The sequence below is a fragment of the Rhincodon typus genome, chromosome 22 (genome assembly GCF_021869965.1).
Source record: "Rhincodon typus isolate 14 chromosome 22, sRhiTyp1.1, whole genome shotgun sequence".
Classification (NCBI taxonomy): domain Eukaryota; kingdom Metazoa; phylum Chordata; class Chondrichthyes; order Orectolobiformes; family Rhincodontidae; genus Rhincodon; species Rhincodon typus.
This window is the reverse complement of record NC_063353.1, coordinates 9,166-36,539: the sequence shown is the minus strand read 5'-3', so window position 1 is coordinate 36,539 and position 27,374 is coordinate 9,166. Positions and strand designations below refer to the sequence as shown.

General features: G+C 43.2%; 1 protein-coding gene across 1 annotated transcript in view; it reads right to left on the bottom strand.

The window, feature by feature from the left end:
• LOC125485806 (prosaposin-like) overlaps nt 1–25,343 on the bottom strand; it is a 39,282-nt gene extending 13,939 nt beyond the window's left edge. Inside the window, exon 1 of the mRNA XM_048610549.1 lies at nt 25,050–25,343. Within this exon, the coding sequence (XP_048466506.1) occupies nt 25,050–25,158 (109 nt within the window). The 5' untranslated portion in view covers nt 25,159–25,343. The remainder of the gene's footprint in view (nt 1–25,049) is intronic.
• Nucleotides 25,344–27,374: the final 2,031 nt, after the last annotated feature.

The following is a 27,374-nucleotide window of genomic DNA, read 5'->3' as shown; positions in this document are numbered from 1 at the left end:
TTACATTTCTATGCAATATGAAGTGACAAAATAAAAACCAAAAGAATCACAGATGCTGTAAATCTGAAACACAGAAATTGCTGGAATAACTCATCAGGTCTGGCAGCATGTGAAAAGAGAAATCAGAGCTGGGAAAATGTCGCAAAGTTGGTAAGGAGTAAACAATAGTTGATTGGGGATATAGCCCAAAGAGAAAGAAGAGCAGGTGGACAGAAAAAGGAGTGGATAAGGACCTGGCTAGGAGAGTGAATAGTTGTTAATGGAGACTGTTAGTGGTTAACAATGGGATGTGTGTAGCAGCAGAGAATATGATCACAAGGCCTTTTGTTTTGGTTAGGGGTTAGGACATCGTAGAGTTCAAGTCTCAAAGTTATTAAACTCGATATTGAGTTCAGAAGGCTGGAAAATTTACTTGTGTTCCTGGGTGGCTTCAAAGCACAAGAGATTAAACTTGAGTTGGAATCGACATAGGGTGAGTCTGAACCAGAGGCAGTCACTGAGGCATGTGACAAAAACAAATGTTTCTGGAAAAACTCAGCAGGTCAGGCAGCATCTGAAGAAAAATCACAAGTAACGTTTCAGGTCCGGTGACCTGTCCTCAGTTTTTCTTCCCGATTTACAGCATCCGCAATTCTTTCGGTTTATACTGAGGAATGTGATGTGGCTGTGGAAATGAGTTTTAGCAAATACCTGGTCACACACCAGGAGCAACAGTGGAATTAATGCCGGTGGACAAAAAAAAACAAGATTGGAATGGAAATCCCGTTGGAGAGAGGAGCAGAACTTCAACAAGGTGGGCATGCCTAGAAGAGAAGTGGCAGTAAGTTAAATACTGAATAAAAACCAAAAGAACTGCGATGCTGTGAAGTGATAAATGCTGAATGTCAGTGCGTTCCCTGGGTCTCTGTCAATGCACTAGAGAGAAAACATTTTACAAAGCGGCCAACATCTCACCTGGCGAGAAGCAGAAAAGCGCAAGGAACACAAAGAGAGCCATCACTGCTTTCGGACTGACTGTCTGAACCACGCTGACTCTGACTGTTATATAGCTGGAATGACCTGGGTAAAGACTTCACTATTCAATTAGAGAATAGTGATGACAGCAAAACAAGAGAGGTTCAACCAATAGACATCCATCTCTTGAGCTAATCTCACTCCCACCCCTGCAGTCTTACTCAAACCAATAGAATTCTTGGGGTCTGTCAGTTCATGAAGTGGTGCCACTTTTATGTCATTCCATGCGAATTAAACATTAATGACCTCACAAAGCCACTTTAAGTTCACAACTTGTTCTCTTTTAAATGACTGATTTATTGAAGGAACCTTTACAAGTAGTCTACAATGGTTAATTAAAAATCTCGAGGTTTGAATTATTTGTGACTCAGACAATGTTTCTGCATCCAGGCCACGCAACTCACATTTTGTCCTTAAAATAAGCACTGTAGTTGTTGACATAGCAGCATCTATGGAAGATATTTTATCATATCCTTGATCTGAATTTATTCTCAGGAGGTACAGATAGATTTTGGAGGGTATGCCTTAAAAAGGTTATTTTTTTGCCGACTGTGCATTCATCGGACACATGGTTCAGAGCGCAGAATTCTCAACTGAAAGTAGCAAGGCTGTCGGTTCAAGTTTACTTTTCAAGAGTTTGTAGAGAAATGCAAATCTCTGCCTTGGTACTGTACTGCTTACTGGATTCTCAAAAATGATGACATGAGGCCCCTATCAGCCGTCTCAGTGGGCAGGCTGTAAAAGATCTTCCGTCGCTATTTTGAAATAGAGCATTTGAGTTAACCTTATGGTCATTGAGTCAGTTCTCTCCAAAACAATCCAGTCAGTTTCCTTCTGCTTTTTCATCATCTTAGAAATTCAAGTTTCACATATTCCCGTGGCCGTCCAATTACCTTTTGAAATAATTTGATTGTTGAGCCATAGAAATTGACACCACGATGCCCATCCAGTCTGCGGTGGTCAAAAGTATCCACCTAACCATTCCTAACTATTCCAATATCTTAGCATCGCAAGTGTACACCTAAATACTTCTTTGATGTTTTGCCTTGTCCACCCTTACAGGCAGTGAGTTATAAAGATGTGCAGGCTAGGTGGATTGGTCATGCTAAATTGCTCATAGTGTTCAGGGATGTGTAGATTAGGTGGGTTATAGAGGAATGGTTCTGGGTGGAATGCTCTGAGGGTTGGCGTGGACTTGTTGTGTCGAAGGGCCTGTTTCCACACTGTAGGGATTCTATAATTCTATGATTCTATGAAATAATCACCAGCCGCTGTGTGATTCTTTTTCTTCATATCTCCTCAATCCTCCTGCCCTTACCTTAATTCTGTATCCCCAGCCACTGACCCTTTCACCAAGGGGGAAGAAGTTCCTTGCTGTCTACCCAATCTATGCCCCTCATAATTTTATACTTCTCAATCATGTCCCCCCTCAATCTCCTCTGCTCCAAGAAATTAACTCGAATTCTATCCAATATCTCGACATAAATTAAATTTCAGCCAGGCAACATTCTGGTAAACCTTCTCTGCACCCTCACCAGTGCAGTCACATCTGTCCTGTAATGTGAATTCCAGAACTGCACGCAATACACTCATTGTGGCCTAAATAACATTCTAGACAGTTTCAGGAGACCATGGTTTTCCACCCTCAAGTTCTGTCACTAGCTACCCAAGAGTATGATAGAATATCATTTCACTGTCCACGAACAGTTGGGGAATCAAGGGATCTATGGAAAGAGCTGGAAAGTGGATGTGAAGAATGTTAAATCAGCCAAAATCCTATTGAATAGCAGAACAGGCCTATTCCTGTTCTTATTTCTTACTGCCTTATGGAATAGAAGTAATTTTCAGGATTGACAGCAGAAAATCTTGGAGTTGGGGGGACAAAATTGGACAAATACGTATGTGGTGGAATGAAAGACTTCCATATTTCCATTGAACTTACTTGATCATCCTATGGGATATCAGAGATAAGTTATGAAGGTGCGAATGATGCATTGGTGAAGATTCAAATGGTGTTTGATCGAATGTCACCGAATGCTCTTGAGCAAAAGCAAAACCCATGGAATTGAGGGGACAATGGCAGCCTGGAGCCAAAACTGTCAACAGAGTCAGAAATCAGAGAGTGATGGTGAACTGTTGGTGTTCACATTGGAGAGCAGTGTACAGTGGTGTACCACAGGGGCTGATGTTAATTCTTTGCATTGTGATGATGAGTAGCGCAGAGGAAAGGGTTAACTGTGCGGTATCATGATGATGTCATGTCATATAGCACTTCGATCAAAAGGAAGAAGGTCTGAGAGAAACCACTTCAGCTAGGCCTATGAGCAGAGTTTATGGTGAAGAAATGTTCTGAGCTTGCACTTGTATTGTGTTCAGTCCCCCTCATTCTCAAACTCACAGATGTTTTTGGAAAAATTGATATAACTAGGACTAGAGTGTACTTTCAAAGTTTCCAAATGGTGTAAAAATTGCAAAAATTAAGGAGAACAGTTAACTGGGTTTAAACACAGGCAAGTGGGGCTAATTTAGTTTGAGATTATGGTCAACAAGGACTGGTTAGACTGAAGGGTCTGTTTCCATGCTGTATGACTCTAAGTTTTTGAAGGTGGTAGGAAAGGCAACAAGGCTTCCTGGATGAAGAAATATCAACATGGTGCCAGATTTACATAAAACCCAAGATGGACCAATCCTTGATTCTGGAAATGTGCATCTATCTCTTCATTTTTGTCTCAGACTGCTGTGAGTGCTTGAGGATGGGTTGAGGGATTCCTGATTCAATATGAACCCATTTGCAGGCCTTGATGAACTCACAAACAGAGGCATCTATGCTTCCTCTGCTAAAATAAATGTTAGTTAATGGTGTCATTCTACATGTTCTACCCAGATACAAACCTGGAAAACATTTAGGTGGAATTGGAACCATTGCATTGTAAGTGCTCACTGTTCATGTCTGGAACATTTTCATCCTGTGAGAGCTGGCATATTAAATGTACTTAGTGTACCTTTCATTTACACATTAACCATGATCATATCCACTACTCACTTCCAATGTTGCCAATCCATAGCATGACAGCATGTTCCTGTTTTGCTAGAACATACAGTCATAGAGTCACAGACCCTACAGCGTGGAATCAGACCCTTCAGTCCAATCAGTCCATGCCAACTATAACCTCAAACTAAATTAGTCCCACCTGCCTGCGCTTGGCCCATATCCCTCCAAATGTTTCTTATTCATGTAATTATCCAAACGTTTTATAAACATTGTAGCTATGACTGCATCCACCACTTCCTCTGAAAGTTCATTCCACGCCACTAGCCCCTCTTGTCTTTCATAAATCTTTCCCTTCTCAGTTTAAAAATATGCCCCCTTGTCTTGAAATCCCCACTATATGGAAAAGACACCTTTGCCATTCACCTTATCTGTACGCCTCATGATCTTATAAACCTTTACAAGGTCACCTCTCAATCTCCTAAGCTGCAGTAAAAAAAGTTCCACCCTATCCAGCTTTTACTCGTAAGTCAAATACTCAATTCCCCGCAAAATCCTGGTCACCCTCTTCTGCACCCTCTCCAGCTTAATCATTCCTATAACAGGATTTATCAGAATTGAACACAATACTTCCAGAAGAAGCCTCACCAACGTAACATCCCAACTCCTTTACTCAAATGTTTGAGCAATAAAGGCAAGCATGCTAAATGTCTTCTTAACTACCCTTCTGTATGTGAGACAAAATTCAAAAAATTATGCATCTGAACCCCTAGGTCTCTCTGTTCTATTACACTACCCAAGGCACTACTTTTAATTATATAGGTTCTCCCCTTGTTTGTTTTACCAAAATGTAATATCTCACATTTATCCAAATTAAACTCCATCTGCCATTCTTCGGTTCATTGACCCAATTGATCAATTTTTTAAATAATCTTAGATATATTTCTTCGTTGTTCACTATATCATTAATGTTGGTGTCATCCGCAAACTTACTAACCATGCCTTTTATATTGTCATCCAAAACATTTATATCAATGACAAACAAAAGCGGACAGGCATGAATGTGAACATCCTAATGTTCTGTTATTTTCCAACAAAACTGAGTGTTCCATTTTCAATTATGTGTCTTTTCCCATCACCATGTTTGTCCAGAGGCTAGCTGTTTGAAACTGAAATTGGAATAAATAGCTTTAAAGTAACGAACACTAAACCCTTTAGAATGAAGAATGCTAATGCTGAACATTGAAAAAAAATTCACATTCAGCTTCTAATGTTAATACCATACATTAGAATGTAAATTACGGGTCAACATTTGATCAGACAATTAGCAAAACACTGGACACAGTTTGGACCAATCTGAGTCATCATTTCCAGGAAATATCTGCTTATTTCCTCAACCCTGACCTCATAATCGTATAAGCTACATCGTTCCACTGTCCGCACCATCCACCCTACATTCTCTAGGAATCAGATTTTCTAATTTTGTACCAATTTATGTCCCATGCCACATTGTCCAAAATGAGACTGATGAAAATAGAATTTCTACCACTTGCAAACAGAGACAATATTTTGAAGAAAAGTCGTAGTGGATTTGGGACATTGACTCTGTTTCTGTCTCCACTGTTGCTGTCACAGACGCTGAGTTCCTCATGGCTGACATGATAACCACACCTTGGATTGAGACAAGTTCAGGATGGCAATATCGAATAAATAAACTGGCAGCACTGAAATTGCTATTTTAGCTGAAGATATTGAAACAAGACAACCGGATTACCACCAAGAAATGTGCATAGCCTGTTTGATTCACATGTGTATGATAAGTTGCAAATATTAGACATGAAAAGACCAACTACATCTTTTGAGCTTAGATGGACAATGGAGCTAAACTCAGGAATACACAATGAGCTATTTTAATTTACTGATTTGAGCAGCATAAGAAAAGAGAAGAGTAAAGATTCACAACAACAGAACCTGGAAGAATTTTTTTAATATCTCAATCTCTTTCTCTGTTCCTCAATATGTTGAAAGACAATACAAGTGAAAAAAGCAACTTGGGAAACTAACTATTTAGCATGAACTCAAACAGATCTACGAATCTGAACCAGAACAGGACCAACATCCTTGCAGATAGGTTTGTTAGTACTGTTGGGAGGAGTTTAAACTAGTTCAGCGGGGAAAGGGGATGCAGAGCATTGGTACATTAAAGACACAGCATAATATGATAAAGGAACCAAGGGAGAGGGAGTTTAACCAGATTGAGATTCAAAGGAGTAAGGCAAGGCTGGAAAGCCTTGAGTTTTAATGATGGGAGTATTACGGATATGACAGATGAGTTCAGGATGTGGATTGACATGTGGGATTGTGATGCTGTTGCCATCACAGAGATGTAGTTGAAGCAGGGGCAGGATTAACAATTCAATATTCTGGTGCAAAATCAGAAATTGCTTGAAAAACTCAGCAGGTCAGACAGCTTCTGTAGAAAGAAAACAGAGTTAATGTTTTTGGTCCAGAGACCTTTCTTCGGAATTGATTGTAGCTAGGAAATGGTTGGTATATATGCTCAGGAAGGGGTGGGGAAGGGGGAGGCAGTAAACAATAGATGGAGTTGGAGCTCAGAGAGAGAGAAAAACAGTTGGGCGGACAAAGCCGTGGGTTAAGGTTAGCCTGGGAGAACAAACAGCTGCCATTGGGGTCCTTTAGTGGCTGGCAATGGGTTGTTTGTGAAAGCAATCCATGTGATAACAAGGCCTGGTGTGTGGGGTGTTGGGGTAAGGACATGAGAGAAGGTGCTCAGGCCCTAAAATTGTTGAATTCAATATTGATTCCAGAAGGTTTCAAGTACCAAAAGGTTCCCAAGCGGAAGATGAGGTGTTGTTCTCCTAACTTATGCTGAGCTTCACTGGAGCATTGTAGCAAGCCTGAGCCAAGGATGTTGACCAGGGAACACAATGGTATGTTGAAATGGCAAAAAAAAAGCTCATAATTTTTTGCGGATAGAATATAGGTGTTCTACAAAAGGATTACCCAGTCTCTGCTTTGCCTCCTCAGTGTAGAGGAGACCATATTGCGGGCAGTGAATGCAGTATACAAGATTGAGTGATGTGCAGGTCAAAGGCTGCTGCACCTGGAAGCACAAGCTAAAAGAACAACATCTTATTTTCTGCTTGGGAATCTTGCAATCTTCTGGTCGAATTGCAGCTGGAACCTTTTGCTAATGGAACAAGATTGGATTGGGATAGAATCTGTTGCTCGTGAAATCGAGTTTGACGTCTTTTGAGAATAGGGCTGGAGTCTGTTGCTAGTGGAGAAGTTTGAAAGTTGGCCGGGTTTCTGGGGTAGCATTGAGGGTATGGCACTGGAGCCCATTTTTAGGAGAACGTACAAAGAGCTACCAGAAGCATCTTGCTAGCGAACAGAGTTGGAGTGGAACAGGAGGCTGATACTAGGGAACAGAGTTAGAGTGGGACAGGAGCCATTGCTAGGGAAACAGTTAGAGACAAGAAAACTGCAGATGCTGGAATCCAAAGCAGACAAACAGGAGGCTGCAAGAACACAACAAGATAGGCAGCATCTGGAGGAACGTTTCAGGTATTACCCTTCTTCAGGACTGGATGTGGGAGTAGCGGGAGCTGCAGATAAAGGGAGAGGGGAGGGTAGCAGAATGGTGGTGATAGGTGGATACCAGTAGTAGGTACAACTTGATTGGTCAATAGGAGGAATGAATCTGGTTGGTGGCTGGAAGGGAGGGTTGCTATGTGGAATGGAAGGGAGGAGGTGGGGCTGGAAAGGGAGCTGGGGGATGGGTGGGAAGGTTATTTGAAATTAGAGAACCTAGTCTGCGTTTGGTCTCACTGATGTAGAGAAGACCACACAGAGAGCACCGGATGCAGTAGACTAGGTTGGAGGAGATGCAGGCGAAAATGTGTCTCATCTGGAGGGACTGTTTAGGGCCCTGAATGGAGGTGGGGGAAGTGGTGTGTGGGCAGGGTTGCATCTTTTATGGTTACAGGGGAAGGTACTGGGGTGGGGTTGGAGTGGTTGGTGGGGAGTGTGGTATGAACTAAGGAGTGGCAAAAGGAATGGTCCTGCAGAAGGCAGAGAGGGGTGGGGAGTAGAGGATTTTCTGGGTGCTGGGATCTAATTAAAGTCGGCAGAAGTGTTTGAGGATGATACGTTGGATGTGGAGGCTGGTGTGGTGGAAAGTAAGGACAAAGGGAATCCTATCTTTGTTATGTTTAGAGCTGTGGAACGGGGAATAGAGGAGGAAGAGATCAGTTTGATGGGGCAAGAGCACGTGAAGATTATGGGTCGGCTAGAGTAGTTGGGCTTGTGGATCTTAGGGAACACATAGAATCGCCCAGAACATCTTCCACTCCCCATCCCTCTATGCCTTCCACAAGGACTGTTTTGCCGAGCATCTTTGCCTGGCCCAAATGGCCAGTCTAATCTCCCCGACACTGGCCATTTTAACTCTCCCACCTGCTCACCACCTACTCACCACCGTTGTGTCCATCCTCGGCCTCCTCTAGCGTCACAGTGAACCAGATCACAAATTTGAAGAACAACACCTTATCTTCTGCCTGGGCACCCTATAGTCCAGAGGGCTTAACATTGAGTTCTCTAATTTCAAATAACCTTCCCACCTATCCCCTGGCTCCCTTTCCAGCCCCACCTCTTCCTTTCCATTCCACTTACTGACTCTCCCTTCCAGCCACCAACCGGATTCATCCCTCCTATTGACCAACTAGGTTGTACCTACTACCAGTGTCCACCTATCACCGCCATTCCGCTAACTACCCCCTTTATCTACAGCTCCCTCTACCCCCACATCCAGCCCTGCAGAAGGGTAATACCCGAAACGTTGACTGCTCCTTTCCTCCAGATGCTGTCTGGTTTGCTGTGTTTTCCAGCCTCCTGTTTGTCTGCTAGGGAAACAGTGTTGGAGTGGGACAGCAGATTGTTGCTACGGGACAGAGTTGGAGTGAAACAGGAGCCTATTACTGGGAGAAGAGACTGTCAGTGGGGATGGAGCCTTTTGGCCTGGGAACAGAGTGGGATCCAGGACAACGAATGAATGGCTAAATGAATTAGATTTGTTGCCACAAGTACTCAAATGAGCACAAAGAAAAGTTTACATGTTGCCACTTACGGCGCCATCTTCAGCACAGATTCTTCAGCACAAGTTTCCAGAAAAAAAATAGAAAAGTAATGGAATAAGAAGTCCAGCATTACAGATGGTGGGAATACAGATAATGTTGTTAGTGGACTTAATTGTGAGTAGGACCTGAGTCAGTTGTGAAGGGAACACAATGAGAGTGGGGCTGGAGATTTGCTCGGAAAACAGAGTGGGAATGGGAGTGGGCCTGGAGCCTCTTGTTCAGAGAACAAAGTCTGCATTGATCTGGGAGATGTTTCTAGGAGAACAGATAGAAATGATGTTAGGGTCAGCAGCTGGGGGAACAGAGTGGGAATGCAACAGGACGTATTGCTCAGAGAACTGGGTGAGAGAGGGGAAAATGTTTGTTGCGAAACGAACAGAATTGGAGCAATCCCAGAGTCTGTTGCTCAGGGAAGAGTGACAGATGGGAGCAGAGACAGTTGCTAGGGAAACTGAATTGATTTGGGACTGGAATTTGTTGCTTCAGAAGCAGAGTGAGTGTTAAGCTGTGGTATGTTTCTTGGGGAACAGAGTGGGAGTGATGCTGGAGTTTATTGCACAGGGAACATGGTAGAAAATGCTGGAATCTGTTTTATAGGGAACAGAAAGGGAATTTTGCATGGGCACAGGGTGGCAGTGATGTAGGAGTCCTTTGCTCAGGTTACTGTGAGGGAGTTAAACTGGAGTCTGCTGCAATAGGAGCAAAATGGGAATGGGGCAGGAGACTGGTGTAGGGCAACAGATTGGGATTTTTGTCATTGCAAGTAGCAAGGGGAATAGCTTCAGAGATCATCTGGCAAGGAATGCTAGGGAACACAGTTGGGATGGGACTGCAGCCAATTCCTAGGGGTACAGAGTTGGAATGGGACGAGAGCCTGTTGAATGCGGAGGGTGATGAGTTAGAGGTTGTGGCACATGTTGGTACCAATGATATAGGCAAAGCGAGGAATGAGATCTTGCATCAAGAATTCAGGGAGCTAGGCAGTAGATTAAAAAGCAGGACCTCAATGTTGTAATCTCTGGATTACTCCTGGTGCCATGTGCTAGTGAGTTCAGATATAAGAAGATGGGACAGATGTGTGTGTGGCTCAAGAGTTGGTGCAAGAGGGAAGGTTTTATATTCCTGGATCACAGGGACAATTTTTCATGAAGATGGGAAGTGTATAAATGGGGTGGTCTGCATCCGAACCCCATTGAGACCAATATCCTTGCAAGTAGGATTGCTAATGCTGTTGGGAGGAGTTTATACTAGTCTGGCAGGAGGAGGGGGCACAGAATATCAATGAAACTGAGACACATCATGCTACAACCATGCAAGTCACAGTGAGTTCAGCTATGTTGAGTGTCACAAGAGTAACACAAGGCTAGACGGTCTTCACTTTAATGCTAATAGTGTAATAAGTCAGACTGATGAGTTAATGACACGTTTATCACATGGAAGTATGATATTGTTGCCATCACAGAAACGTGATTAATGTAAGGGCTGGACTGGCAACTTAAAATTCCAGGCTACAGAACCTTTAGGCGAGACAGAAGAGGATGCAAAAAAGGTGGTGGTGTAGCATTATTAATTATGGAACAATTATTGAAATGAGGAGTGATGATATCTTGGAAGGGTCCTCAAACAAGGCTTTGTGGGTAGAAATTGGGAATGCTAAGGGAGCAGCTACTTTACTGGTAGTGTATTATAGGCCCCCAAAGAGTCAACGGGAAATAGAGGAGCAAATATGTAAACAGTTCACAGAAGTATGTAAGAGTCATGATGAGGAAATTATATGAGGGGATTTCAATTTTCCCAATGTTCGTTGGGATAGTCACAGTGTTGAGGGTTTAGAGGTGGCGGATTTCCTGAAATGTATCCTGGGGGAGTTTTGTATCAGTATGTAGAAGGCCCATCAAGGGACGGTGCAGTGCTGTATCTGGTTCTAAGGAAAGAAGCCGGACAGGTGTTTGATGTGGCAGTGGGGCAACATTTAGACGAGAGCAACCACACCACGGTATGTTTCAGATCTGTTCTGGAAAAGGTAAAAGATGGCCTGCAAAAGATGGCTTTGGATTGGGGAAAGGCAGACTTTTATTAAAATAGATCTGGCCACATAAGACAGGGAACAGCTCCTTGTGAGTAAGTCTACAACAGAGCAGTGGGGGCATTTAAAAAGGAGCTGGGGAGAGTATAGGTCCAAAATGTACCCTTGAGAGGAAAATGTAGGAGCAATAAGTTCAGAGAACCCCAGATTTCTAGGACAATTCAGGATTGGTTGAGGAAGAGAAGGGCTTTTAGCAAGTCCAAAAGGAATAATTCAGCTACGACCCTAGAGGAATAAAGGAAGTGCAAGAGGGAACTTAAGAAAGCAATTAGAAGAGCTAAGAGGAGGCATGAAAATGGACTTTCAATCGGATTACAGAGAACCCTGACATTATATAAATACATTAAAGGGAAGAGGTTAACCAGGGAAAGAGCAGGGCCGATTAGGGACCAAGGGGGCAACCTGTGTGTGAAGGCCGTAGGATATTGGAAAGGTGTTAAATGAATTCACTGTGGAAAGGGAGAATGTATGTATGGAATTCAGGAAAAGGGACTAAGGAGTTGTACGGTTTGACATAGGAAACAGGGAGGTATTGGAGGCTCTGATAGACAAATCCCCTGGCTTGGATGAACTGCATTCTAGGCTGCTGTGGGAGGTGAAGCAAGAAATTGCAGAGGCTCTGACAAAATGTTTAATTCCTCTCTGGACAGGCAAAGTGCCAGAAGACTGAAGGATGGGTAGTGTGGTTCCATATTTTAGGAGGGGTAGTATACATGAAACAGGAAATTAGACAAGTGGGTCTCATGTCAGTGGTAGGGAAACTTTGGAGAAAATTCTGCAGGAGCAAATTAATACCCACTTGGAAAGGTATGGGTTAATTAGGGATACTCAGCATGGCTTTGCAACAGGGAGTTTATGTGGATTTTAGCAAAGCTTTTGATGAGGTCCCACATGGGAGACTGATTGAAAAGGTTAAAGCACATGGAATTGAGGGATACTTGGTGAGATGGATCAGAAACAGGCTTAGTCATAGGACACAAAGGGTAATGGTAGAAGGCTGTTTGAGTGACTGGAGGCCGGTGTCCAGCTGTGTACCACAAGGATCAGTACTGGGACCCTTATTATTTGTTATATACATAATAATATAGACGAAAATGTGGTGGTGGGGGGTGCGGTGTCAAGCAAATTTGCAGATGGCAATAAGATTGGTGGAATGGTTAATAGCAAAGATGGTTGTAGGATACAGATAGATCATAGAATCCCTCAATAATGTAAAAATCAATATCCCTTTTTGGATTTTACTGTGTTTGTTTCAATCTATTCAACATCAGCTTTCTCTGATTTTAGAGTTCTTTCATAAAAAATCAAAGTGTCAGAAAAAAGTAAACTACATGCTGCTTACCTTATTATCTGCCATAGTGAAAATGTTAAAAACTTTTATGAAACAAAGGACAGCACAGCACAGGAATGGGCAGCTCAGTGGCTCAATGCTTAGCATTGCTGCCTCACAGTGCCAGAGACCTGGGTTTGATTCTAGCCTCGGACAACTGTCTGTGTGGAGTTTGCACGTTCTCCACGTGTCTGCGTGAGTTTCCTCTGGTTTCCTCCCACAGTCCAAAGATGTGCAGGTTAGATGGATTGGCAATGCTAAATTATGGAATACAGTGTGGGAAACAGGCTATTCTGCCCAACAGGTCCACTCTGACCCTCCAAACAGCATCCCATCTCTCAGCCTTTCCCATGGTTAACACACTGATCTAAACATCTGTGAATACTATGGACAATTTAGCATGGCCAGTCTACCTAGCCTGCACATCTTTAGACTGTGGGAGGAAACCGGAGCACCTGGTGGAAACCCACACAAATACAGGGAGAATGTGCAAACTCCACACAGACAGTCATCTGAGGGTGAAATTCAATCCAGATCCCTGGCACTGTGAGGCAGCAGTGCTAACCAGCCCCCAGTCAAAAGGACAGACCAGTGGTGGTACTTAACACTGCTAAGTGCAAGGTGTTATGGACAAGACCATGTCTCCTCAAAATCTTTTATGAAAGCAGCCTAGACCCTAACTTTTTCCTATTTTAAAGGCAAATGTGACATATTGTAATACATTGCAATTCGATAGGTCAAACCACTCGACGATAAGCAAAACACAACTTATTTAAACACTATATTAAAAATACAACAAAAGAATCAGTGGTTCAGCGGCGGGAGTCTGGGAGAGAGTGCGAAGGCAGCCGGAAAGGTAAGCTTTCATTATAAAAGTCTTACTTCGCGTGACTGCGGCCTTCAGTTGTTCAGCGAAGGAGGAGTCCCAGAGCGGGCACAAATGGTTGGCTGGGTAACGGTTATCTTTCACCCAATAAATTTGGGAAGTAACTAATACCTGAGACACTACACGTGTAGTGTCTCCCACCCTTCCACCTCCTCTAACCTAATAATAAAGACTAAGTGTCGTGAGCAAGTAAACTATATGCATTTTTTTCTTATCTCTTTGTTATTTTTCGGGGAGTTCACCCAGACGCCAAATCCTCTGGGAGCGGTTCGGAAGGCAAAACCAGAGTCTGTTTGAGTATATAATGGAGTAAACTTACTCGTGCAGAGAACGCTTAAAGAGAGAACGCTGAGAAACTAAAAAAAAACCTAATTAATTTTAAATAATTAATTAAGTAGAGATGCCAGGTCAGGTGATGTGTTGTAGCTGTATGATGTGGGAGCTAGCTGATCCCATTGTGAATGGCAGTGACCACATCTGCAGCAAGTGTTGGCTGCTTCAGAAGCTCCGGCTCAAAATTGATGAGTTGGAATCCGAACTCCAAACACTGCTGCACATCCGGGAGGGGGAGAAATACCTGGATGCTGTGTTCCAGAAGGCAGTCACACCTAGTAGATTAACTAATGTTAATTCAATCAGCCGCCAGTGACAGCAGTGTGTGACTGTGAGTGAGGCAGGTAGAATGAACCTGCAGACAGAAACACAGGAGCCGCAGCCCTTGATATTGTCCCACAGGTATGAGGCACTTGCTCCCTGCGTGGATGAGGAACAGGGCTGCAGGAAGGATGAGTCAACTGACCATGGCACCATGGTCCAGGAGGCCAATCAAGAGCGGGGAGCAAAAAGACAGATTGTAGTTGTAGGGGATTCCATCATCAGGGGGATACACAGTATCCTTTTCAAGCAGGATAGAGAGTCCTGCATAGTGTGTTGCCTACCCGGTGCCAGGGTGCGAGGCATCTCTGACCGGCTTGAGAGGATACTAGAGAGGCAGGGGGATGATCCAGTTGTTGTGGTCCACGTAGGTACCAACAACATAGGCAGGACTAGGAAAAAAGACCTGTTTTGGGATTATGAAAAGCTAGGAACAAAATTTTAAAAAAACAGGTCCTCAAGGGCCATAATCTCTGGATTGCTGCCCGAGCCACGTGCAAATTGGCATAGGGAGACGAGGATCAGGGAAGTAAACATAAAAGATAAAAGAGTGGTGTGGGAAAGAGGGTTTCCTTTTCATGGGACAGTGGCATCAGTTCTTGGACAGGAGGGATCTATCCCGCTGGGATGGACTCCACCTGAACAGGACCCAGTCCAGTGTCCGGCGAAAAGGGTAAATAGGATGGTCAACAGGACTTTAAACTCGTAAGTAGGGTGGAAGGGAGGAGTGAGCGTACAGGGAGTATAACAATTAATGGAAGGCAAAGCAGCAGGTTACCAGGTGACGAGGAAGCTTCAACTCCATTGAACATTAGGAAAAAAGTTAAAGGGAAGGAAAATACAAGAGCTGTTAGTAATGGAAGTGACAAGACTCAAAAAGAAGGTACAAAAACTGGCATAAGAGAAATTTATCCAAATGCTTGGAGCATACGGAACAAGGTGGATGAGTTGACAGCACAAATCATGGCAAATGGGTATGATTTAGTGGCCATTACAGAGACATGGTTGCAGGATTGTCATGACCGGGAGTTAAATATCCAGGGGTATCAAACTGTTTGGAAAGACAGACAGGAAGGTAAGGGAGGTGGTGTCACTCTGATTTTTAAGGATGATATCAGAGCGGTAGTGAGAGACGATATAGGTTCTACTGAACAAAAGGTTGAATCCATTTGGGTGGAAATTAGAAATAACGTGGAAAAGAAGTCACTGATAGGTGTGGTCTATAGCCCACCAAATAATGACATCGTGGTGGGGTGGGCAATAAACATAGAAATAGCTAATGCATGTAAAAATGGTACAGCAATTATCATGGGGGATTTTAATCTACATATCGATTGGTCAAACCAGGTCGGTCATGGCAGCCTTGAGGAGGGGTTCATAGAATGCATCCGCGATAATTTCCTTAAACAATATGTAATGGAACCTCCGAGGGAGCAAGCTATCCTAGATCTAGCACTGTGTAATGCGGCAGGAATAATTAATGATCTCACAGTTAGGGATCCTCTCGGAAGGAGCGATCACAGTGTGGTCAAATTTAAAATGGACATGAAGCGTGAGAAGGTTAAATCCAGTGACAATGTCCTGTGCTTAAACAAGGGAGACTATGATGGGATGAGGGAGGAGTTAGCAAAGGTCGAATGGGAGCAAAAACTTGATGGTGGGTCAATTGAGGAACAGTGGAGGACTTTCAAAACAATTTTTCACAGTGCTCAGCAGAAGTATATTCCAGTGATAAGGAAGAACTATAGGAAAAGAGATAGTCATCCATGGATGTCTAAGGAAATAAAGGAAAGTATCAGATTGAAAAAAATAAACACATACAAAAAAGCAAAGAGTCGTGGGAAACTAGTAGACTGGGAAATTTTTAAAGGCCAACAGAAAGCCACAAAAAAATTATAAAGAAAAGTAAGATAGATTATGAGAGTAAACTAGCTCAGAATATAAAAACAGGCAGCAAAAGGTTCTATAAGTATGTAAATCGTAAAAGAGTGGCAAAGGTAAACGTTGGTCCTTTCGAGAATGGGAAGGCCAATTTAATAACAGAGAATGAGGAAATAGCCGAGGCATTAAACTGTCAGTCTTCACAGTGGAAGACAATAATAACATGCCGAAAACCGATGGCAAGAAGGTTATAGCAGGTGAGGACCTAGAAACTATCATTATCACTAAGGAGGCAGTGCTGGGCAAGCTAGTGGGGCGAAAGGTAGACAAGTCTCCTGGCCCTGATGAGATACATTCCAGGGTACTAAAAGAGGTGGTGGGGGAAATAGCAAATGCTCTAGTAATTATTTACCAAAATTCATTGGACTCTGGGGTGGTTCCCACAGATTGGAAAACAGCCAATGTGATGCCACTGTTTAAAAAAGGAAGTGGACAAAAAGCAGGCCAGTTAGCTTAATTTCGGTAGTGGGGAAAATGCTTATCATTAAGGAAGAGATAGCAAGACATCTGGTTATAAATTGTCCCATTGGGAACACCCAGCATGGGATCATGAAGGGTAGGTCATGTTTAACTAATTTGGTGGAATTCTTTGAGGACATTATTTGCAGGGTGGACAATGGGGAACCTGTGGGTGTGGTGTATCTGGATTTCCAGAAGGCATTTGACAAGGTGCCACTCCAAAGGCTGCTACATAAGATAAAGTTGCACGGTATTACAGGTAATGTATTGGCATGAATAGAGGATTGGTTGATGAGTAGAAAGCAAAGAGTAGGGGTTGATGGGTGTTTTTCTGGTTGGTGGTCAGTGGCTAGTGGTGTGCCTCAGGGATCAGTGTTGGGACTGCAATTGTTTACAATTTACATAGATGATTTGGAGTTGGGGACTAAGTGTCGTGTGTCAAAATTTGCAGATGACACTAAGATGAGTGGTAGAGCAAAGTGTGCAGAAGATACTGAAAGTCTGCAGAAGGATATAGATAGTCTAAGTGAGTGGACAAAGGCTGGCAGATAGAGCACAATGTTGATAAGTGTGAGGTCATCCATTTTGGTAGGAATAACAGCAAAATGGACTATGTTTTAAATGGTTATAAATTGCAGCACACTGCTGTACAGAGGGACTTGGGTGTCCTTGTGCATGAATTGCTAAAAGTAGGATTGCAGGTGCAGCAGGTAATTAAAAAGGCAAAATGGGATTTTGTCTGTCATTGCTAAAGGGATGGAGTTTAAAAACAGGGAGGCTATGCTGCACCTGTATAGTGTGCTGGTGAGGCCATACCTGGAGTACTGTGTGCAGTTTTGGTCTCTTTACTTGAGAAGGGATATACTAGCACTGGAGGGGGTGCAGAGGAGATTCACTCGGTTGATTCCAGAGTTGAGAGGGTTGGATTATGAGGAGAGACTGAGTAGGCTGGGATTATACTCATTGGAATTCAGAAGAATGAGGGGAGATCTTATAGAAACATATAAGATTATGAAAGGAATAGATAAAGTGGAGGCAGGGAGGTTGTTTCCGCCAGCAGGTGAAACTAGGACTAGAGGGCATCGCCTCAAAATAAAGGGAAGCAGATGTAGGACTGAGGTCAGGAGGAATTTCTTCACCCAAAGGGTTGTGAATCTGTGGAATTCCCTGCCCAGTGAAGTGGTTGAAGCTACCTCGCTGAATATTTTTAAGGCAAGGCTAGATAAAGTTTTGAACAGTAAAGGAATTAAGGGTTATGGTGAGTGGGCAGGTAAGTGGAGCTGAGTCTCAAAAAGATCAGCCATGATCTTATAAAATGGTGGGGCAGGCTCGAGGGGCCAGATGGCCTACTCCTGCTCCTAGTTCTTATGTTCTTACGTTCTTATGAAAGAAGACCTTATAATAACTTAACTCTATCGGAAAACTTAACCGAACAATAGATGCAGTCACTATTACTAAATTATTGTTATAAATAATGTGTTATAAAGTGGAGGTTGAAACCCCCCTCTGAAAACTAAAACTGATCACTCAAAGAGGAGCATCTCGCCCTATAATGTGTAAAAGGAGGGTGAAAAGTGATGTAACCTGCCTTTCAGCAACTTCTAGTGGTTAAATAAAATAGATTCCTGACACTCTTCCACATTAAAATCGACAAGTAACAATTTATTTATCTAACTCTAACAGTGAACAACTTAATTAAACTATTAACAAAACAAATAACTTCCTGCTCACTACTAACTATTCCTGGATAAAGTAAGATTCCAATAGAATGCTGTTCCAGTAAATACAAGTCCTACCTTTATATATAAAAAATAGAATTTAGTCTGTCGAAATTACAGCCAGGATATGCGTCTTCCAGAATGTTCTGTGCCTTCTCCATCGATTCGTCTGTCAGGAATGCCTTCTGTGTTGATTCTTCTGTCAGGAATATTAACTAGTTGTGCCATTGGTACCATCGTTATTTATATTGTGCTTTCTCTAAGACATAGAGAAGGATATGAGAGCCAGTGAATGTCTCTTAAGAGCTGAGGGCCATTAGCTTTAGTGGATAGCAGCTATCTCTATGGCTTTGTCCAACTGCCCCCTTCTTTTTATACCCTTGATGACATATCAATATTTCTTACAATAGGATTGGTCCTATGTTGTCAAAACCATCAGATTTAAATTTAATAGGTTTTTGGTATCTAAGTGCCTGGTTCAAATTCAAAAGCTTGTTGTCTTGGTAAAAACTCCTGTTTGGCCTGCTAACTGTAAGGCCCTTTATACAAATATTTCACTCTGGGTGCTCTCTGTGTACTTGCGAACTTTCAAGCTGCTTCTCACAGCCATCCATTTTAATTCTCAAAGCTCAGAAAAAGCACATGATCTTTTAAAGGGACCATGCAATGCTTTCCCCACCCCCTAGCATTATACAAACATCAAATCCTAACTTCCTGCCTCCCAATCCAAAAGCACTCTATCTAACTTCACAACAATAGTAGCATCCCAAAATCACACCCCTTATCAAAAAGGCAGAAAAACAGATTTTGTCTCACAGTTAACCCGTCTGCAGGGAGAATCCCTAGCTCTTAGCTGTTATGCAGAGAGGGAAAAGATAGCTTCTACTTCTTCAAACTTCAGCAGCTTCTGCCCTGTTGAGACTCCAACATTAAAGCTAAATGTTTAAAGCTAAATCTAAAACCTAAAAAAAGCTAGTAATCCTGGTCTGTGAGCACTGCCACACCCATCCAGGCTGCTTCTATTGTTCCAACCTAAATAAAAGGCCTTCCAAGCTGTTTACTTTATGGGTCTTCACTAGCCAGGTCAGCACCTCTACCTTAAACCTCTCTTCATAAAAAAAGGATAAAATAACCATCTAAAGCCACAGAATTAGCACAGAGCTGATGCACTTTGGAAGAAGAAACAATATGAGAGAGTAGTTAATTAAAGGCAGGACACTGGGCAGCTTAGATGAACAGAGGGATCTTGGGGTAATTATTCACACTTCCCTGTAGTTGGCAGAGTGTGTGACTAGGAATAATTAAGAAGGCATTTGGATAGTTAAGAAGGCATACTTACTTTTATCAGTCATGGCATAGAATGTAAGAGTAAGGAGGTAATGTCAGAGCTGTACAGAGCATTGGTCAGGCCTCAACTAGAGTACTTTCTGTGCAGTTCCCATTGCCTCACAACAAGAAGGATGGAATAGCATTAGAAGGGGTTCAGAGGAGGTTCACCAGGATGTTGCTTGGGATGGAGAAATTGAGCTATAAAGTGAGACTATATAGGTTTGGATTGTTCCCTTTAGAGCAGAGAAGACTGAGGGGTGACGTGATTGAGGTGTATAAGATTATGAGGGGTATGGACAGAGTTAATATAAGGCAGATTGGTTGAGGGGTCAATCATGAGGGGGCATAGTTTTAGGGTATGAGGCAGGATATCCAGAGGCGATTTGAAAAAAAACTTTTCATACAGCGGGTGGTGGTACACTGGAATGCACTGCCTGGGAAGGTAATGGAGGCTGGAAACCTTACAACCTTTAAAAAGATATTTGGATGAGTATTTCAAATATCACGAAATTCATGGATATGGGACAAAGTGCACGAAATTGAGTAAGTGCACTTTTAGTGATCGTTATATCGGTCCAGACTCGATGGGTTGAATGTTCTTTTCTGCACTTTATGAATCTACAAATCTATGAATCTCAGTGCCTGTTAGTAGGGAACAGAATTGGAGTGGGTCGGGGGCCTGACAGGAGACAGGAATGGGAATGAAGCTGCAGTCTGTTCCTAGCCAAACATAGTGGAGGTGTGAAAGGACCCAAACAAGGAAGAGAGTGAGAGTGGGGCTGCAGCCAACTTTGATCTCTTGCCCTACTATTTAGTTTAAATTCCCCTACAATACTCTCTTAACAACATCAGAAAGGATACCAACCCCAGCACAATTCAAGTCTCAACTAGCCCAAAGGTATAGATTGCACTTTCACTAAGACTGGTTCCAGTAGTCCACAAACTGGGACCCATTTCTTTATCTCACATCAGATATTGGGAAACACATTTGTTTCTTTCATCAGATATGACCTGTGTCTGTTTTAATGGCTCATGTAATAATGCAGAACTTATGAACTTTGAGGTTCTGCTTCCTAGTTCATAGCCTAACTCCTCGTGTTGACTGCACAGACCACATTTTCTTATTCTTCCCCAGACACAGATCCTTTTAAAGATCACAACAGCAGGTCTTCCCTCCCAGTGCAAGTTCCTTTCCACCTCCGAAAAGATATCTAGAGCCCTGATACAGTCTTTTGGACTCCCACACTTGGCTTCAGAGAACAATGCTCCCCCCCTCACTATACAGTTCCTGTAACAGTTCCTCCAAATTAACACTCCCCAGCTCCTACCTAATACGGATATAATTTGCCCTCTCTCAATTTAGTACCTTCCAGCAAGGTTCTGACTTACCCTTATTCATAGCTACCTTAAAACTTAGGCAGCAGCTCGTGGTGGAGCCCACAAGGGAACAGGCAATACTGGATGTGGTGTTGTGCAATGAGGCAGACTTGATAAGTGAGTTTAAGGTAAATCAACCCTTAGGAGGCAGTGATCATAAGATGATAGACTTTACTCTGCAATTTGAGAGGGAGAAGATAGAATCAGAGGTAACGGTATTACAGCTGAATAAAGGTGACTACAGAGGTAAGAGGGAGGAGCTGGGCAGAATTGACTGGAAGAGGAGCCCAGCAGGAAAGACAGTCTTCACAGTGGAAGACACGAGTAATATCCCAAAAATTCAAGAGAGCCAGGGGCAGAGCTGAGTATGGTGGCCATCACCAAGGAAAAGGTGCTAGTAAAACTGATTGGCTTGAAGGTGGACAAGTCACCTGGACCAGATGGACTACACCCAAGAGTTCTGAAGGAGATAGCTGAAGAAATAGTGGAAGTGTTAGTGGTGAACTTTCAGGGAGGGTCCCAGGGGACTGGAAAATTGCTAAAGTGACACCCCGTTTAAAAATGGAGTAAGGTAAAAGACAGAAAATTACAGGCCGATTAGCCTAATCTCAGTCGTGGGTAAGATTTCGGAGTCCATTGTAAAGGATGAGATTGCCGAATATTTGGAAGTGTATAGTAAAATAGGGCAAAGTGAGCATGGTTTCATCAAGAGGAGGTCATGCCTGACAAATCTGCTAGAATTCGTTGAGGAAATAATGAGCAAGGTAGACCAAGGAGAGCCAATGGATGTTATTTACCTGGACTTTAAGAAGGCCTTTGATAAGTGCCACACAGGAGGCTGCTGAGTAAGATAAGGGCCCATGGTGTTAGAGGCAAGGTGCTAGCATGGATAGAAGATTGGCTGTCTGGCAGAAAGCAGAGGGTGGGGATAAAAGGGTTTTTCTGAGGATGGCAGCCGGTGACAAGTGGAATTCAGCAAGGATCAGTGCTGGGATCACAACTTTTCACTTTGTACATTAATGATCTAGATGAAGGAACTGTATGCATAGGGAACCTTATCAAACGCTTTACTTAAATCCATGTATACCACATCCACTGCTCTACCTTCATCCACGTGTTTGGTCACCTCTTCAAAGAATTCAATAAGGTTTGTGAGGCATGATCTACCCCTCACAAATCCATGCTGACTATCACGAATCAAACTGTGCCTTTCCAAGTGATCAGAAATCCTATCTCTCAGAGCCCTTTCCAATAATTTGCCCACCACTGATGTAAGACTAACTGGCCTGTAATTTCCGGGGTTATCCCTATTCCCTTTTTTGAACAAGGGAATGACGTTTGCCTCTCTCCAATCTTCTGGCACTATACCTGTGTACAGCGAGGACGAAAAGGTCATCGCCAAAGGCCCTGTGATCCCTTCCCTTGCTTCCCATAGAATCCTTGGATAAATCCCATCAGTCCCGGGGGGACTCATCTATCTTCAACTTCCTCAAAATTCCTAGCACATCTTCCTTACTAACATTGACCTCCTCTAGCCTACCAGCCTGTTTCACACTGCCCTCCTCTACAGCTTGGTCCCTTTCAGTTGTGAATACCGAAGAAAAGTATTCATTAAGGACCTCTCCTATCTCTTTAGGCTCTGTGCACAAAGTCCCTTCACAATCCTTGATCTGCCCTACCCTTTCTCTGGTCATTCTCTTATTCCTCACGTACGTGTAAAAAGCCTTGGAGTTTTCTTTGATCCTATCTGCCAAGGTTTTCTCATGCCCCCTTATAGCTCTCCTAAGGTCTTTCTTCAGCTACTTCCTGGATAACTTGTATCCCTCTAGAGCCTTTTCCGTTCCTTGTTTCCTAAACCTTACATAAGCATCCTTCTTCCTCGTAACCTGTTGTTCGACCTCTCTTGAGAACCAAGGCTCCCTCACTCGACCGCATCTTCCCTGACTTCTAGGGACAAACATATTGAGCACACGCAGTATGCATTCCTTAAACAATCTCCACGTTACAATAGTGCCCTTCCCTGACAGCATCTGTTCCCAATTTATGTTACCCAGTTCTTGCCTAAGATGATTTTAATTAACCTTCTCCCAATTATAAACCTTACCCTGCTGTATGTACCTATCCTTTTCCATAACTATTGTAAAAGTAACAGAGTTATGATCACTCCCACAAAATGCTCTCCTACCAACAGGTCTAACACGTGGCCCGGTTCATTGCCAAGCACCAAATCCAAAGTGGCCTCTCCTCGTGTTGGTCTATCTACATATTATGTCAGGAATCATTCCCGAACGCACTGGACAAAATCTGCTCCATCTAAACTATTACAACTAAAATGTTTCCAATCAATATTTGGAAAGTTGAAGTCACCCATAACTACAACCTGTGACTTCTGCACCTTTCAAGTATCTGCCCGCCAATACACTCCTCTACTTCTCTGCAAAAAAAAAAACCAACAAAGTGACTGCTCCTTTCTTGTTCTGGACCTCAACCCAAACTGACTCTGCAGACATATCATTCTCGAACTGCCTTTCAGTAGCTGCTATACTAGCCCTGACTAGCAATGCCTCTCCCCTGCTTCTTTTTCCACTCTCCCTATTTCTTTTAAAGCATCTAAATTCCGGGAACTTCCAGCAACCATTCCTCTCCCTGAGTTACCCAAGTTTCTGTGAGGCCACAACAGCATAGTTCCAAGTACCGATCCATGCTTTCAGTTCATCTTCTAGCATTGAAGTACACACACCTCAAACCATCTCTTTTTCCACAATTACGCTCCATCGACTGCATTTTTTTATAAACAACCTCACTCCCTGTTGTGTCCGTTGGAAGGCTGAATACCTCATCCTCTGAATTATAAATCCAGTTCCCCACCCCCTGCCAATCTAGTTTAAACCATCCCGTATTGCTCGAGCAAACTTCCCTCCCAGGATATTTATGCCCTTCCGGTTCAGGTGCACCCTGTCCTTACTGTACAGGTCCCACCTTCCCCAGAATGTGCTCCAATTATCTACATAATGGAAGCCCTCCCTCCTACACCAGCCCTGTAGCCACGTGTTTAGCTGCACTCTCTCCCTATTTCTTACCTCTTTATCACGTGGCACTGGTAGTAATCCAGAGATAACTACCCTGTTTGTCCTGGACTTCAGCTTCCACCCTAACTCCCTGTACTCATTTTACACATTTTCTGTCCTTTTTCTACCTATACCATTGGTACCAATGTGTACCATGACATGCTCGTTGCTCACCCTCCAACTTAACGACCTTGAAGACACGATCCAAAATATCATGGCACCCAGGAGGCAACATACCATCCGTTCATCTCATTCGCGTCTATAGAGCCGCCTGTCTGTGCCTCTTACTATCGAATCCCCCACTACAATTGCTCTCCTATTCTCCCCTTTTCCCTTCTGTGCCACAGGGCCAGGGTCAAGTGCCAGAGACCTGTCCACTATGGCCTTCCCCTGGTAGATCGTCCCCCCCAACAGTATCCAAAATGGTATACTTATTATTGAGGGGAACGGCCACACTGTATCCCTGCACTGTCTGCCTATCCCCTTTCCCCTTCCTGACAGTCACCCAGCTACCTTTTTCCTGTACCTTGGGTGTGACCACCTTCTTATAACTTCTCTCTATCACCTCCTCAGCCTCCTGAATGATCTGGAGTTTATCTAGCTCCAGTTCCCTAGCGCGGTTTTTGAGGAGCTGGAGTTGGGTGCACTTCTCACAGGTGAAGTCAGAGGAGAGACCAGCAGTGACTCTTACCTCCCACATCCTGCAAGAGGAGCATGCAACTGCCCTAGCTACCATCCCCACTATGCTAGATTTCCAGAAGAATTTAAAAAAAAAGCCTTACCTAACCGACCCTCCACACAGTCTTTTTTATTGGTTAGAGGAGGGGGATGGGTGGGAGACACTACACGTGTAGTGTTTCGGGTTTAGCCAATGCCCGAATATATCAGTTCCTTACTGGCTCGTGTTCTTTCCACACGCCCGCTGCGGAAAACAAGAGGGCCGCTGCTGCACGAGGTAAGTTTTTATACTGGAGAAAAAAACAAGAGGGCCGCTGCTGCACGAGGTAAGTTTTTATACTGGAGAAAAAAATGACCTTACCTTCCTGCTGGCACTCTGGCTGTCGCTGCTGCCGCTGAAAAATTATCTGCAGCTCAGCCTGCAGTTTGTAAAATCTGAACCAAAAGTTATCTGGTCTCATGCAGTTCATGTCAATGTACAGTTTTAAACTATAACAAAAGAAGCCTCACTTGCAGACAATCAACAGAAGTGACAGTAAAAGAGTAAACAAAGCAGAACTGGTCTGTGTCACTGCATGCTGCCCTCAAAACAGCTGCAGTGGGGTGAAGACTGTCACACATCTCCTTCTGGAAGTCTGGAGAAAGAAGCATCGGTTTTTGTCGACGTTCGTCCTTAGCAACCCTGTGACGCATGACTCTGTGCTCTATGGTCTGTTCCCCGGGACACATTTTGAGACAAACATCGACTGCACCTGGGAAGGGGAAGTTCAACAATGGCAGTGTGGTAACCAGAAAGGGCAGAGTGAATAAGTGCAATGGATGAACATGGTTTCAGATGAGTGATACTGACCCCCCATAGAACCTCTTGCAGATAAAAAAAAGTAAACCACGAAATGCTCTAGGCTGTAAATAAATTGTCAAATATTCTCCCCTCTGAAACAATTCCAGATTCTGGTGTCTCTATAGTAATATGCCATCTGTAATTATGTCATTTCATTCCATTCCTAAAACCAATTGTTTTAAGCTGCGCTTTGGTCAGCAGTATCCAATTAGTAATTCATATGTTTCTGTGTCCAATTATTTGATGCTAATTTCCTCCTGTAGAGTCACATAAGGCTTCTTCCTGGTTATAATGTATGGTATAAGTAGGATCATTCCCATCGTATCCAGTCCTCTTACAATATACCTTTACTAGACAAGACTTGGAGTGATTTCAACAATTGAATTCTCAATACAACTCAGTAAGACCATGCTGAAATTTTTCTAGAGTTTTACTCTCCAGGTATCTTTCATATTTCACCTTTGGTGCTCTTCCCACAGTTTTTGGTCCTGATAACTTGGTACATCCATTGGGAGTATTGTGCATAGTTTCAGTCTCCATATTACGCTAATGGACTGCACTTGGCTGATCAATGATACTGCCTGCATTCATTCATGAACTATGCAAATATGTTCCCCAGAATAAATTCTTAAATAAAGCAGAGAAAGGAGAAATCAAACACAAAACAACATATAAATGAATTTATGAAACTCTAATATCTTGGAAATGAATCAAGTTCAGAAAGTTAAATTTTGTTATAAAAATGAACAGGTGCCATAGCCAGATCTGTCTGAGTTTCCAACTGAAGCTACCAGTAATTGCTGTAAATCTTCTTAGTCTGTTAGGGCGGCACGGTGGCTCAGTGGTTAGCACTGCTGCCAGGGAGCCGGGTTCATTTCCACCCTCGGGTGACTGTCTGTGTGGAGTTTGCACATTCTCCCTGTGTCTGCGTGGGTTTCCTCTGGGTATTCCGGTTTCCTCCCACAGTCCAAAGATGTGCAGGTTAGATGGATTGGCTAAGCTGAATTGCCCATGGTGTTCAGGGGTCTGTAGATTAAGTGGATTAGATGGGTCTGGGTGGGATGCTCCAAGGGTCGGTGTGGACTTGTTGGGCCGAAGGGCCTGTTTCCATGCTGTATGGATTCTATGTCTGCAATGACTTCTGGCCAACACTCTCCTGAGTCATGTGAATAAAACTCTCTACATTGAATATCGTCCCTTGTCCAGTTTCCATTCTCATCTTTGTCCTCTTCCATAATGACCATTCTGATCACTATTATGTAAATACTCCCTCACTCTCACTTCTTCCACCTGCATATCATTGTAATAGGATTTTCTAAGGTTTTCCTGAATAGATTTTAAGATTTGGACTCCCTCTAATCTTCTCGTATTCTGCCTAGTCATAGAGTTCATAGAGTCCTACAGCACGGAGACAGGCCCTTCGGCCAAACTGGTCTGTACCAGACAAAATGTCCATCCACGCTAACCCATTTCCCTGCACTTGGCCCATATCCTTCTATAGATTTCCTATTCATGTATTTGTCCAAGTGCCTTTTAAATGTTGTTGATGGACCCACCTCAACCACTTCACCTGGCAGCTCATTCCATACCCACCCTCTGTGTAAAAAAAGTTGCCCCTCAGGTTCTCATGTAGTCTTTCCCCTCTTACCTTAAACTGATGCCCTCTAGTCCTCAATTCCCCAACCCTGGGAAAAAAAACTGAGTGCATTCACCCTATCCATGCCTCACATGATTTTATGCACTTCTATAAGATGCCCCTCAGTCTCCTACGCTCTGAAGATAAAGGACCCTGCTTGTTCAACTTCTCCCTGTAACTCAGCCCCTTGAGTCCTGGCAACATTCTTG